Here is a 13,098-nt window from a genome sequence, read left to right on the forward strand (position 1 = left end):
TTTGTCCAGACTCGTCACCCCCGGACCACCCCCCAAGAGTGCCCCCAGCCCCCGCCAAAGCCCCCCCCCCCAGCCTGCGGAACGGCTTACACCCGACCATGGCGGCGCTAAAATCAGTCCGCAGCCGCCACTCCGGGCTCACGAAAATAAATAGCATGAGTGACCAACGCCTTCGGGAACTCGGCCCATCCGGAACAGAGCATCGGGGGAGGGCCTCAGATGACATCCTGAGGCCACCCTGATGGCATGCGGCGTACTCATTTTGGAGGGGGTAGAGCATTGCAAATGCGGCACACCCCCGATTTTGGAGCAAACGGGGATTCTCTGGCGAATCTCCAAACGCGATTTCGGCGTCGGAGACCGGAGAATCCTGCCCGTGGTGTATCAGACACCTCTCACACCAAAATCGCAGGAGTGGACCCAGCTTCTGATTTCTATGGGCAGCTGCCTCCATGAAATGTGCAGGCAGGAATCCCGACTTAGGTCCATTCCCGCCCCTGGACAAATGATGGGTGCCATGTTCAGGGTCGGAATCTCCAGATTTGGACCTCTTCGGCCATTTTCGGAATAACAAATAGGCCCTCTGTTAATGCAAACATCCAGGCCATAGAATCACTGGTAAAACTTCCACATTTTTACATTATTCTGCGCGTGCAGACTCTAGACATTGCTGTCAGTTTCAGCTGAGTAATGACAGTAAATGCTCATGGTCTTTCCACCTAGACCACAAAATCTAGGCCAACAAGTTACTGAAAGTACAATATTTAAAATGGTAGTGATTGAATCACTGCACAAAACCGTCTTTGTTCTGCAGCTTGATATGTGACTTGATTCTTGGATGTAATTCTCTTTCATAGAACTTTAGAATGTGAAATGATATGTGTATTATGCAAATATTCAAAACTCAAGCCACAGAGTTCAAATCTCAAGATAGAACCAAAGATTAATGATTGGAGCTGTATTTTCATGTCATTTCAAGTAATATCTTTTGTCTAGGAGCAGCAGAAGGGAACTCACACAGTGGGAAAACAAGTTAATGTGTCTTCTTTCAAATATTTTTCTTTAGTAGTTCAGGCATGACTATCCCCCATCTCTTACTGCAGATAGATTAACAATGTTAACAGTTCAGCAAACAAATTTTACAGTTCACCCAGTATGAAACAGAGGTGTGTCATAAATAAAGGAAAACTACCAATGACAGAAATTTTCTACAACCATCATCTGATGTAACTAATTTGTACAAGGGTCACCGTTGCCATATTTACAGTTATATAAAGCTGATTGGAGCTAATTTTCAAATCATAATCCAATTGTCTCTTCAAGTCATGAAAAACATAATACAGGAATCTCCTATTCTGTGATAAATATAACCAAAGTGCCAATCAGCATTGGGGCCAGAGTCAGTGACCAATAGAATGAGTACAGCAGCCTAATAGATGTGGTACTGGGCAACCAAATAAAGGTTGTGAAATCAAGTGTGGTAATTTGTGGCAACAAAAACAAAAAATGCTGGAAAATCTCAGCAGGTCTGACACATTTCATATTGCTGGGCAGAAATGGACCAGGATCTGTGACTATAATGTCGGGGACAAAAACTATAGCTATACCAAGCCAGGTCTAAATTCCTATGCTGCTGAATTTAATGGGAGAAATGAACTATTGAACCTGGATACAGTACACATTCAGGAGACATGATTGTTTCCTTTAATTCAGAAAGATTTCTTATTCAGCTCAAATGTTTCTCTTTAATTCTGAAAGACTTTTTATTCAGCTCAAATATAAAGGTTAGAACTGAGCAAGGATAGCAAACACAGAAATACATCTCTCCACCAACTCCAATAATCAGAGATATTTTGTGCATTAAATGACACTTACTATCGGTCCTTCAGAAAGGAGGCTTCAATGCCTCCAATTCTAATTTCCTTCTGTTTTCAATTTCTACCATCTTGATGGGCAATAGTTCAAGCGTGGTAGTATTTATGTCAGTTTTTGTTAAACCTTTAACCACCTTTACCTGTAGAAAGGGAACCATCCGTGCTTCAAGCTCTGGATCTTCATTTAAATTTGTCTGCAGAGTGGTAAGTCTTTCAGTCAGCTTATTTAATTCCTCAGTCATTCCATCTTCGGATAACCTGAGATGTTGAACAGTGAATATTTAATCAATGCATTTTATTGGTTCTCCTTGGTATGTCAATCAGTCCTGCAATATACTTCAATCAAGGATAATGCGTGCAATCTGCCCAAAATTACACAGAGTTTTGGATCAGGTGAGAAAAGCTGTGTGAAATTCTTAATAATCGTTATTGTCACAAGTAGGCTTACATTAACACTGCAATGAAATTCTCCCCGTGTCTGCGTGGGTTTCGCCCCCACAACACAAAGATGTGCAGGGTAGGTGGATTGACCACGCTAAATTGCCCCTTAATTAGAAAAAAGGAATTGGGTACTCTAAACTTATTTTAAAAAACACTGCAATTAAGTTATTGTGAAAATCCCCTAGTCACCACATTCCGACGCCTTTTCGGGTACACAGAGGGAGAATTCAGAATATCTAATTCACCTAACAGCACGTCTTTCAGGACTTATAGGGGGAACTGGAGCACCCGGAGGAAACCCATGCAGATACAGGCAGAACGTGCAGACTCTGCACAGTGACTCAAGTCAGGAATTGAACCTGGGACCTTGGAGCTGTGAAACAACAGGCTTCCCACTGTGCTACCGTGCTGACCATAAATGAACAAAGGCACTGCTCAGATTCAAAATCAGGCTCTCCTGTTTACTAGACAGGCCCTTTTACCAACGAAGCCACAGCACCAACTTTACTTAGTGGCTTCACAGCCGTCTTTTCTCACCTGATTTAAGGGAACTCTGTACAATTTCAGAGTGCTGGTGTGGATCACACAGCCAGACGGGGAAAGGCCAGAAATGCCTGGAATCTGTGATGGGTGCCCGGATCCCGGATTAAGGGGCTGGTTTAGCTCACAAGGCTAAATCGCTGGCTTTTAAAGCAGACCAAGCAGGCCAGCAGCACGGTTCGATTCCCGTACCAGCCTCCCCGGACAGGCGCCAGAATGTGGCGACTAGGGGCTTTTCACAGTAACTTCATTGAAGCCTACTCGTGACAATAAGCGATTTTCATTTCATTTTTCATCCCAAAGTTACATTTAAGACCAAGGCCTAACTCCCCAAAATAGATATCGATACCCCTTCACCCGCTCGCCCCTCCACATGGATAAGGGGAAAAGGGGAAGCCCCCGCACATGCTGAAGGGGAACCCCCGTAATGCATGAGGGGGGGGAGATCCCAAACTGAGATTTTGTCGGCGCATATCCAGTTGGTTGTTTTTTTAATAAATGTTTTTATTGGGTTTTTGAACAAGGTATAATTACCGTTAAGTACACAGAATAAGAAACATATATATATATATATATATACACATATTTAGAGGAGAAGGGCACACCCCAACATAAAAAAAATACAATAAAATATGAAATAGAATAACTAGTAGTGTATTGTGCACCAGCTCGACAGCGGCAGCTCTGTACATCTGGCAAAATTACCCACACCACGTAAGTAGGCGACTGCCTGCGGGGAGGTGGGGTGGGGGGAGGGGCGGGGTGGCGGGGACTGGGGGGGGCAAACACACATTTGCGTGCTGGGGAGAAAATCACATTGTGCGATATTTGGCTGGGCTGTGTGTTGTTGTCGCCCGCCCCTCCCGGACGGGTCTCGCTGCCGTCCCACGCTCGCCCCCGCTTCTGCCGCTCCTCCCGTCCTCCATCTCCAGTTTCCTCGTTCCCCGCTCCTGGAGGTGTCATGCACGTTTTGGCATCCCGTGCCCTCCCTCCGGCTCCCGCTTCCCTGCCCCCCGCCCCATCCCCCGCCCCCCCCTCCATTGTTCGCCTCCCTCTCCCCAGGTTTAGCTGTCTTCCCCCCTCCCCCACCCTGTGATTCGCCCCTCCCTCCTCAGGTTTAGCCGTCGTTCCCCCCCCCCCTCCCCCAGTCCATCTCTCCCCTCCATGCCCCGGCTACCTTCCCCCGACTCCTGACCATTTTCCCCTGATTCTTGGCCACCCGACTATTCTTCCTCTTGTTCGTTGGCCACAAATAGGTCCCGGAACAATTGGGTGAATGGCTCCCACGTTCTGTGGAAGCCGTCGTCTGACCCTCGGATGGCAAATTTGATTTTCTCCATTTGGAGAGATTCCGAGAGGTCGGACAACCAGTCTGCAGCTCTGGGCGGTGCTGCTGACCGCCAGCCAAACAGGATTCTAAGGCGGGCGATCAGGGAGGCAAAGGCAAGGGCATCCGCCCTCCTCCCCAGGAATAGATCTGGCTGCTCCGAGACCCCGAAGACCGCCACTTTCGGGCATGGCTCCACCCTCACCCCCACCACTTTGGACATTGCCTCGAAGAAGGCTGTCAGGTACTCCACGTGTCTGGGGCAAGACCAGAACATGTGGGCATGGTTGGCCGGGCCTCTTTGGCACCGTTCACATCTGTCCTCCACCTCCGGGAAGAACCTACTCATACGGGTTCTTGTTAAGTGGGCTCTATGTACCACTTTCAGTTGCGTCAGGCTGAGCCTTGTGCACGTGGCGGTGGAGTTGACCCTATGCAGTGCCTCGCTCCAGAGTCCCCCACCCTATCTCAATCCCCAGGTCATCCTCCCATTTTTTTCTTGTTGCATCCAGTACGGTGTCGGCCCTTTCTACCAGTCGGTCATACATGTCGCTACAGTTCCCTTTATCTAGGATACTTGCGTCCAGTAGATCTTCCAGTAGTGTCTGTCGTGGCGGTTGTGGGTATGTCCTTGTCTCCTTCCGTAAGAAGTTTTTGAGCTGCAGATACCTTAGCTTGTTCCCCCCGGCTAGCCGAAATTTCTCTGTCAGTTCGTCCAGTGTTGTGATCCTGCCGTCCGTGTGTAGGTCCCTGACTGTCAGTGTCCCTCCGTCCTGCCTCCACCTTTTGAAGGTGGCATCAGTCAGTGCTGGTGTGAACCTATGGTTGTTGCAGATGGGAGCTTTGTCCGACATTTTGTTTTTGTTTTTTAGAGGACCTTCTTTGGGATCCTAGCATTTGTAACCCCCCCCCCCCTACGAACGCCATGATTAGTTTGTCCAGCACTTTGAAAAAGGCCTTGGAGATGTAGATCGGGATGGATCTAAACAGGAAGAGGAACCTGGGCCGTACGTTCATTTTGATCGTCTGGACTCTCCCCGCGAGGGAGAGCGGGAGTGTGTTCCATCTTTGCAGGTCCTTTTTTACTTCCTCCGTCAGACTGGTGAGGTTCCATTTGTGGATCCCTTTCCAGTCGTGGGCTATTTGGATCCCCAGGTAGCGGAAATTGTGTCGGGCTTGTTTGAACGGCAGCCCCTTTAGTGTGGCCCCCCCCCCCCCCCCCCCCCTTGCGGGTGTACTGGGAAGATCTCGCTTTTGCTCATGTTGAGTTTGTAGCCCGAGAAGGCTCCAAACTCTTTCAGGAGCGCAATGATTCCGTCCATGCTGCTCTGTGGGTCCGAGGTGTAGAGGAGCAGGTGAAACTCTGTGCTCTCTGCCTCCCCTTCGGACCCTCCTCCAACTTTTTGCTGCCCTGAGTGCGATTGCTAGCGGTTCGATCGCCAGTGCGAACAGCAGCGGGGACAGTGGGCATCCTTGTCTGGTGCCCCTGTGCAGCTGGAAGTATTGGGAGTTGGTATAGTTGGTCCGTACGCTCGCCATGGGAGCATTGTATAGGAGTTTTACCCAAGAGGTGAACCCTGTTCCAAGCCCGAACCGCTCCAGTACCTCTATGAGGTATTTCCATTTGACTCCGTCGAAGGCCTTTTCTGCGTCCAGGGAGACGATCACCTCTTGTGTTCTCTCCCCGGAGGGGGTCATTATCACGTTCAGCAGGCGCCTGATGTTCGAGGTGAGCGGTCTACCTTTGACGAAGCCCGTCTGTCCTCTGTGACCACCTCAGGTACACAGTCTTCTAGCCTTTTGGCTAGGATTTTGGCCAGTATTTTGGCGTCTGCGTTCAGCAGAGATATGGGTCTGTATGACCCACATTCCATTGGGTCTTTGTCTTTCTTAGGTATCAGCGAGACTAAGGCCTGTGCTCGCGTGGGTGGCAGTGTGCCCCTAGCTAGCGAGTCTGTGAACACCTCCCGCAGGTGCTGGGCCAGCGCTGTCGCAAATTTTTTGTAGAAGTCCGCCGGGAATCCGTCCGGTCCCGGCACCTTCTCCATCTGAATGGAGCTAATGCTGTCCATGATCTCTCCCAGTGCTAGTGGTGCTTCCAGGCCCCGTTTTCTGCCCTCCCCCACGACTGGAATGTCCAGTCCATCAAGGAACCGTTTCATCCCAGCCTTCTCCCTTGGGGGCTCTGAGGTGTACAGCTCTTGGTAGAAGGCCTTGAAGGTTTTGTTAATCTTCTCTGGTTCTGTTTCCGACGTGCCTCCGGTACCCCTGATTTGCGCAATTTCTCTGGTGGCTGCCTGCTTTCTGAGCTGGTGTGCCAACAGGCGGCTGGCTTTGTCTCCATGTTCGTACAGGATCCCGCTCGCCTGGCGGAGTTGGTGCACTGCTTTCCTGGTGGAGAGCAGGTCAAAGTTCCTTTGTAGTTCTTTCCTCTCCGCCAGGAGCTCTATGGTTGGGGCCTCGGAGTATTTACGGTCTACCTCCAGTATGGAGTCGACCAGCTGCTGCCTAGCCACCCTTTCCTCCCTATCTCTTTGTGCTTTGAAGGCAATGACTTCCCCTCTTAGTACGGCCTTAAGCGCTTCCCAGAACGTGGAGGGTGAGACCTCCCCGTTTTGGTTGTTCTCCTTGTACTCTGCTATGGCCCGCACTATCCTTTCGCTGAAGGCCTCGTCAGCTAGTAAGGCACGTTGACTACCGGTGCCCCATCCAGGACCCCGCTGACCATGACATACCGGGTCTGTAACCGTCTTTGTCACCCTAAACATCGTCCTCTTGCCGATAAAGATCGCCACCCCCCTGGCCCTTGTCCCATAGCAGGAATGGTAGGTTTTTCCCACCCAGCCCTTTCTTACCCGCATTTGGTCCTGCTCCCTCAGGTGCGTCTCTTGGAAGAAGACTATGTTGGCCCTCATATTTCTGAGGTGGGTGAGGACTTTGGATCTCTTCACTGGGCCGTTAAGTCCCCTTATGTTCCAGGTGATTATCCTGGTGGGGGGCTTCTGCCCCCTCGCTCCTGTGGGATTAATCATATTTATCTGGTGGACGCGCCCCTGCCCTCCAGGGTTTCCCTTTGTTAGGGGGCCGTCCAGGATGGCCGCTGTCACTGCTCTCCCCATGCGGTCAGGCCTCTGCGCTCCGGGGTTTCCCCTTGTTCCGGGGGCACCCGCCATGGCCGTCCACTGTGTGTCTGCCACGCGGGTAGTCCCCTGCACTCTGGGGTCTCCCTTCGCCCAAAGACCGTATTGGGTGGGTGCTTGCAGCGGTTCCTTGTTTCGAGCCCTTGTTTGTGGCACTTTATTGCCCTGTTCCTTTTCTAGCCTCTTTTGTCCCTCCTTCCCTGCATCCCCCCCCCCCCCCCCCCCCCACCCGCCCCCGGTCTCTCTCTCCCTGTGTGCCCCCCCCAGTCTCTCCCTTTTCCCTCCTCCCCCGTATACCCCTCGTTTGCCCCTCTATCCCCTATTCCTGTCCCCGTTTGCTCTCCCGACTTTGACAGGTGTTCCCCCCCATCCCTGCCTGGCGCCTTCCCCCCTGTTGGGGGCACGCTGTGGCCCTGCTTTGTTGCGTACCCCCGGCGTTAGCTTTCCTGGTGGCCCCCCTCTTGGGAGTTACTGTCTCGCTTCTCCCCTGCCTGGCCTCTGTGGTTTTCTGCCCATTCTTCCCCTATCCTACCCTGCACCCCTCTAGCCTGTTCTCCCTCCTCCATTGCTCTCATTCCCTCGTGCTGGGGCCTGGCCTCCCACCTGGAGCGGTCCCTCGGGCAGTGGTTTGTTCTTTGTTCTGGGTGTTCTTGCCAGGGCGGGGGGCTGGCATTGCCTCGCCCCTTCCCACCCCCCCTGTCGGCGTGTCGTTGCCCCTTGCCAGGGGCCCCTCGTCCCTACCCTTGCTGGTTATTTTCCAGCCTGTGTTCCTCGACGAACCTATTTGCCTCAGCGGGGGCTGTAAAGAAGAATTCCCTGTTTTGGTATGTGACCCAGAGTTTCGCTGGGTACAGCATACCAAAATGCACTCTGCTCCTGTGGAGAGCTGCTTTGCATATCCAGTTGTTGACCACTCGCGAGATTTTGTGCCCATGGCTAATGCATCCGCTAGATCGCACCCAATATTAAATATCCACATATCAATCAACAACTAATTAAAATTCTGCTGAATTATCTCTTAAAACACAAGTGTTTACAAAGCTACAAAACCTAGCCAGTTCTGACTGGTAATAACATAACCTGAATGGCCATCTCTGCCATTGCCAATCAGATCAAATCTGATTATAAACTATCTTCCTTTCTCCTCTCAAGCTGGAATTCTCCAGCTGTTTATTAGCGGCAAGATTCTCTGCTCCCGTCAGCAACGCACCTCCGCCTTTGGGTTTCCTGACGGCATGGGGGGTTTCAATGAGAATTCCCATTGACAGTGGTGCGAGCAGAGAATCCCACTGCCAGCGAATGGCACGCCACCTCCCATTGCCGAGAAACATGCGGCTGGGAGCCGGCGAATTCCGCCCCTCATTCCTATAAGTCTCTTTATAAAATCCTCAGTCATCATCTGTGGCTAAAGTTTGCTCTGTTTTTATTTTTATTTAATGACACACAAAAAAGAGAAGCATTTTTTTTAAAATATGGGAATATAATTTCATTAGTCGGTAGCAGACACTAGAAATTAGTAGCCAATCATTAGGACCTGCAATGCATCTGATTTAATGTTTCTGTTATAACCTGTCTTCTTACCATTGGCTGGGGACTAACGGCAATCCCACAAACCTTAGGGAGTATGAGCTTTCCCAATGAGGGGGCGGCGTAATCATTAGCAGATTTCCTGCATAAATAGAGCTGGTCAGTATGGAACCAGCTAGAGAGAGAGAGGAGTGAGCAACAAGGGAGTTATTGCTGCTATTGTATATACACGTTATTGTAAATAAATGTTATTTCTTTCTATTCTACAACTTGTGCTGGATTCTTCGTGGCCATCACAAAACTGGCAATGAGGGTTAAAGTGGATAGCTGTCTACACTGCTGAAGCCGCCTCCCTGGATTTTTGTTGGATACAGGTTGGAAGTTGTTTTTCTGTTACACCATGCCTCTGTATGGACGTTTGGATGTCTTTGATGCTGCGCTGGAAAGTTGGAACCAGTACACACAACGGATGTGTAACTATTTCCGGGCAAACAATGTCACCGAAAACGAGCGCCAGGTGGTCATTTTGCTCACCGCCTGCGGCCCGCATACGTTTGGGGTATTAGGAGCCTTGCGTACCCAGCTGCGCCGGACACCAAGGCGTTTGATGAACTTGTGACCTTAGTGGGGCAACATTTTAACCCAACCTCGTTCACGATAGTCCAGCATTACCGGTTTAATACCGCTGAGAAGACCCCAGGAGAATCCTTGTAGAGTTTCTATCCAGGCTATGCAGCATTGCGGAGTACTGTGACTATGGTGAGACCTTGTCAGAAATGTCACGCGACTGTTTGGTTTGCGGTATTAACAACACAGCCACCCAGAGAAAGTTGTTAGCTGAGCCAGCATTGACTTTTCAACAGGCCATTCAAATAGTATTGTCCCGAGAGAGTGCAGAATGGGGAGTGCAGGAGCTACAGGGAATGGAGGTGCACGCCTTGGGGCGCAACCCCTTCCGTCCAAAAGCGTCTCCCTGTACCCCTGCTGTACATTGGGCGGGGTGGTGTTTGGATCAACGTCAGTGGCCACTGGACATTCCTCCCCGAAGGGAGCCTTCTCCAGAACCAACGGATGAGGAGCCATGTCAGTGTCGGACTAGTGGAAAGATTTTCCGACAGAAACTGGGGCCAGCCCAGGGGCTGTACCTTCCATTTGGATGAAACTGCGGCGACCACTCCCGAGGATGTGGAGACAGAGGACAATTGCCTGCAGCTGCATTGTGTGGCAGCTCCCCGTGTGGCCACCATTAAGGTGACAGTACGGGTCAATGGTCACCCGCTTGAGATGGAGTTGGACACTGGCGCAGCGGCCTCCGTGATCGCCCAGGGGACATTCAACTGCATCAAGCAGGGTATACAGACCCTTGCATTAACCGACACACAGGCCAGATTGGCCACCTACATGGGGGAACAATTGGACATTGCAGGAACTACAATGACCCCTGTTGTTTATGGATGCCAGGAGGGGCATTTCCCACTTATCGTGGTGTACGGCCACGGGCCCAGCCTGTTGGGTCGGGACTGGTTGCGCCATTTGCGGCTGCAGTGGCAGCACATCCTCCAAACAGGTTCTGGAGGGTTGATGGAGGCACTAGGACGGTACCCAGGTGTATTCCGGCCCAGTTTGGGGAAAGTAAAAGGGGCCGTAGCCCGTATCCAAGTCAAACCAGGAGCCACGCCGCGCTATTTCCGGGCGCGCCCGGTGCCTTACGCCTTGCTCGAGAAGGTAGAAGGGGAGCTCACTAGTTTGGAGTCCTTGGGTATTATCTGGCCCATTTGTTTCGCTGACTGGGCAGTGTTAATTATACCTGTAATGAAGCCAGATGCCACAGTTCGCTTGTGCGACGACTATAAATTAAGTGAATACGGCTTCCCGGCTCGTCTGATATCCAGTGCCTCGCATAGAGGATCTCTACGCGAAGCTTGCAGGCGGACTCTCATTCACAAAATTAGATATGAGTCACGCCCACCTACAGTTGGAGCTGGACCCTGCTGTATGTAACTGTATGCCATATGTAACTATTAATACACACAGGGGCCTGTATGAATATACACAGTTGCCCTTTGGGGTATCCTCTGCCTGCGCTATTTTTCAACGCGTCATGGAGGGCATCTTGAGAGGTTTATTGCGTGTTGCTGTCTATTTAGATGACGTTTTGATTACAGAGACGTCGGAGCAGGAACATTTGGAAAATTTGGAGGCTGTCCTTAGACACTTTTCAGAGGCTGGAGTCCGTTTACGTTATACAAAGTGCGTCTTTCAGGCGAAGGAAGTAGTCTACCTGGGTTATCGGGTGGACTGCAAAGATTTGCACCCCGTCACAGAGAAGGTGCGTACAATTCAACAGGCCCCAGCCCCGACTGACACTTCGCAACTTCGTTCTTTTCTCGGCCTCGTAAACTATTTCGGGAAGTTCCCCCACCCCAATATGGCAACAACGCTGGCCCCGTTGCACCTTTTGCTAAAGAAGAATTACACCGCTGATGCCCTGGAGAGGGTAAATTCTTCCTCCTCGTGTGCGCGGCTTAGCCTCATTCAATTCAAGGTGTTGCAAAAGGGCCCACATGACTGGGACGAGGATGAGTAGGTTCTTTGGGGGTGAAGATACGTGTGTCAGGTGTTCGGGGAGTCCAGCGAACCATCCCCATATGTTCTGGGCATGCCCGGCATTGGAGGAGTTCTGGAAGGGGGTGGCGAGGACGGTGTCAAGGGTGATGGGATCCAGGGTCAAGCCAGGATGGGGACTCGCGATCTTTGGGGTTGGGGTAGAGCCGGGAGTGCAGGAGGCGAAAGAGGCCAGTGTGCTGGCCTTTGCGTCCCTAGTAGCCCGGCGAAGGATTTTGCTACAATGGAAGGACACGAGGCCCCCAAGCGTGGAGACCTGGATCAATGACATGGCGGGCTTCATTAAGATTGAGAAGGTCAAATTCGCCCTGAGAGGATCGGTGCAAGGGTTCTTTAAACGGTGGCAACCTTTCCTCGACTTTCTGGCTCAACGATAGGGTACTGGGACAGTAGCAGCAGCAACCCGGGGGGGGAGGGGACATTGATTAAGTTTGCTTATTTTATTTAAATTTGATTTATTTAATTTTAATTTATGGTTAAGTTCTCTTGTTTGGGGGGAGTGTGATACATGTGATGTTACGGTTTGGGGGAATTGTGGGTGTTATGGGGCTGTTAGTTGCATATTACTGCTTGTTGCTATACTTGTTGTTATATTTTTATATTTTCTGTAAAAAATTCCAATAAAAATTATTAAAAAAAAAAAAAATAAGAATTACACCTGGGTTTGGGGTCAGCTGCAAGAAACCGCTTTCCGGCAGGTAAAACAACAATTGTCGTCGTGTGGGTTACTAACCCACTATGATCCTGGAAAGCTTTGCTCATCACGTGTGATGCAACCCCGTATGGTATTGGGGCCATCCTGTCCCACAATATGGAGAACGGGGCCGAGCAGCCGATAGCTTCGCATCCTGCACATTGACTTCAGCGGAAAGGACGTACCCGCAGATCGAGAAGGAGGGCCTGGCAGTGGTCTTTGTGGTGAAATGCTTCCACTCATAGGTGTATGGCCGCCACTTCACTATCGTGACTGATCATAAGACTCTGCTGGGACTTTTTCGAGAGGATAAGGCAATACCGCCCATTGCTTCCGCACGGATCCAGCGCTATGTTTTGTTGCTCGCTGCCTACAAGTATTCTCTGGAACATAAACCAGGGACCCAGATAGCGAATGCCGATGCACTGAGCCAATTGCCTATGTCAACCGCCCCCATGTCGACACCCACGACCGGTGAGGTGGTTGCAACCCTAACTTTTATGGACTCCTTGCCTGTCATGGTATCACAGATCCGTGAGTGGACCCAGACGGAGCCAGTCCTGTCAAAGGTTCAGCACATAGTCCTGTATGGTGGGCAGCATAGACAGCTCCCAAACAAGTTGCGGGCATTTTCCTCCAAGCTGTCAGAATTTAGCGTGGAAGACGGTATCCTCTTGTGGGGAACGCGTGTGATTGTCCCAGAAAAAGGACAGCTGATACTAAGAGACTTGCACAATGGGCATCAGGGTGTGACCAAAATGAAAATGTTGGCCCGGAGTTACGTCTGGTGGCCAGGCCTAGACACCTACATTGAGAAGGTGGCCCAAAACTGCTCCATTTGCCAAGAGCATCAGAAGCTTCTGCTGGCTGCGCCCCAACATCACTGGGAATGGCCTTGGGCGCGCTTGCATCTGGATTTCGTCGGCTCTT

At 50.8% G+C, this 13,098-nt stretch overlaps 1 protein-coding gene across 1 annotated transcript in view; it reads right to left on the reverse strand.

Moving 5' to 3' along the window:
• fhdc2 (FH2 domain containing 2) overlaps positions 1–13,098 on the reverse strand; it is an 80,600-nt gene that overhangs the window by 25,324 nt on the left and 42,178 nt on the right. The window contains exon 10 of the mRNA XM_038775953.1: positions 2,015–2,132. Within this exon, the coding sequence (XP_038631881.1) occupies positions 2,015–2,132 (118 nt within the window). The remainder of the gene's footprint in view (positions 1–2,014; positions 2,133–13,098) is intronic.

Source organism: Scyliorhinus canicula, chromosome 17, assembly GCF_902713615.1.
Source record: "Scyliorhinus canicula chromosome 17, sScyCan1.1, whole genome shotgun sequence".
NCBI lineage: Eukaryota > Metazoa > Chordata > Chondrichthyes > Carcharhiniformes > Scyliorhinidae > Scyliorhinus > Scyliorhinus canicula.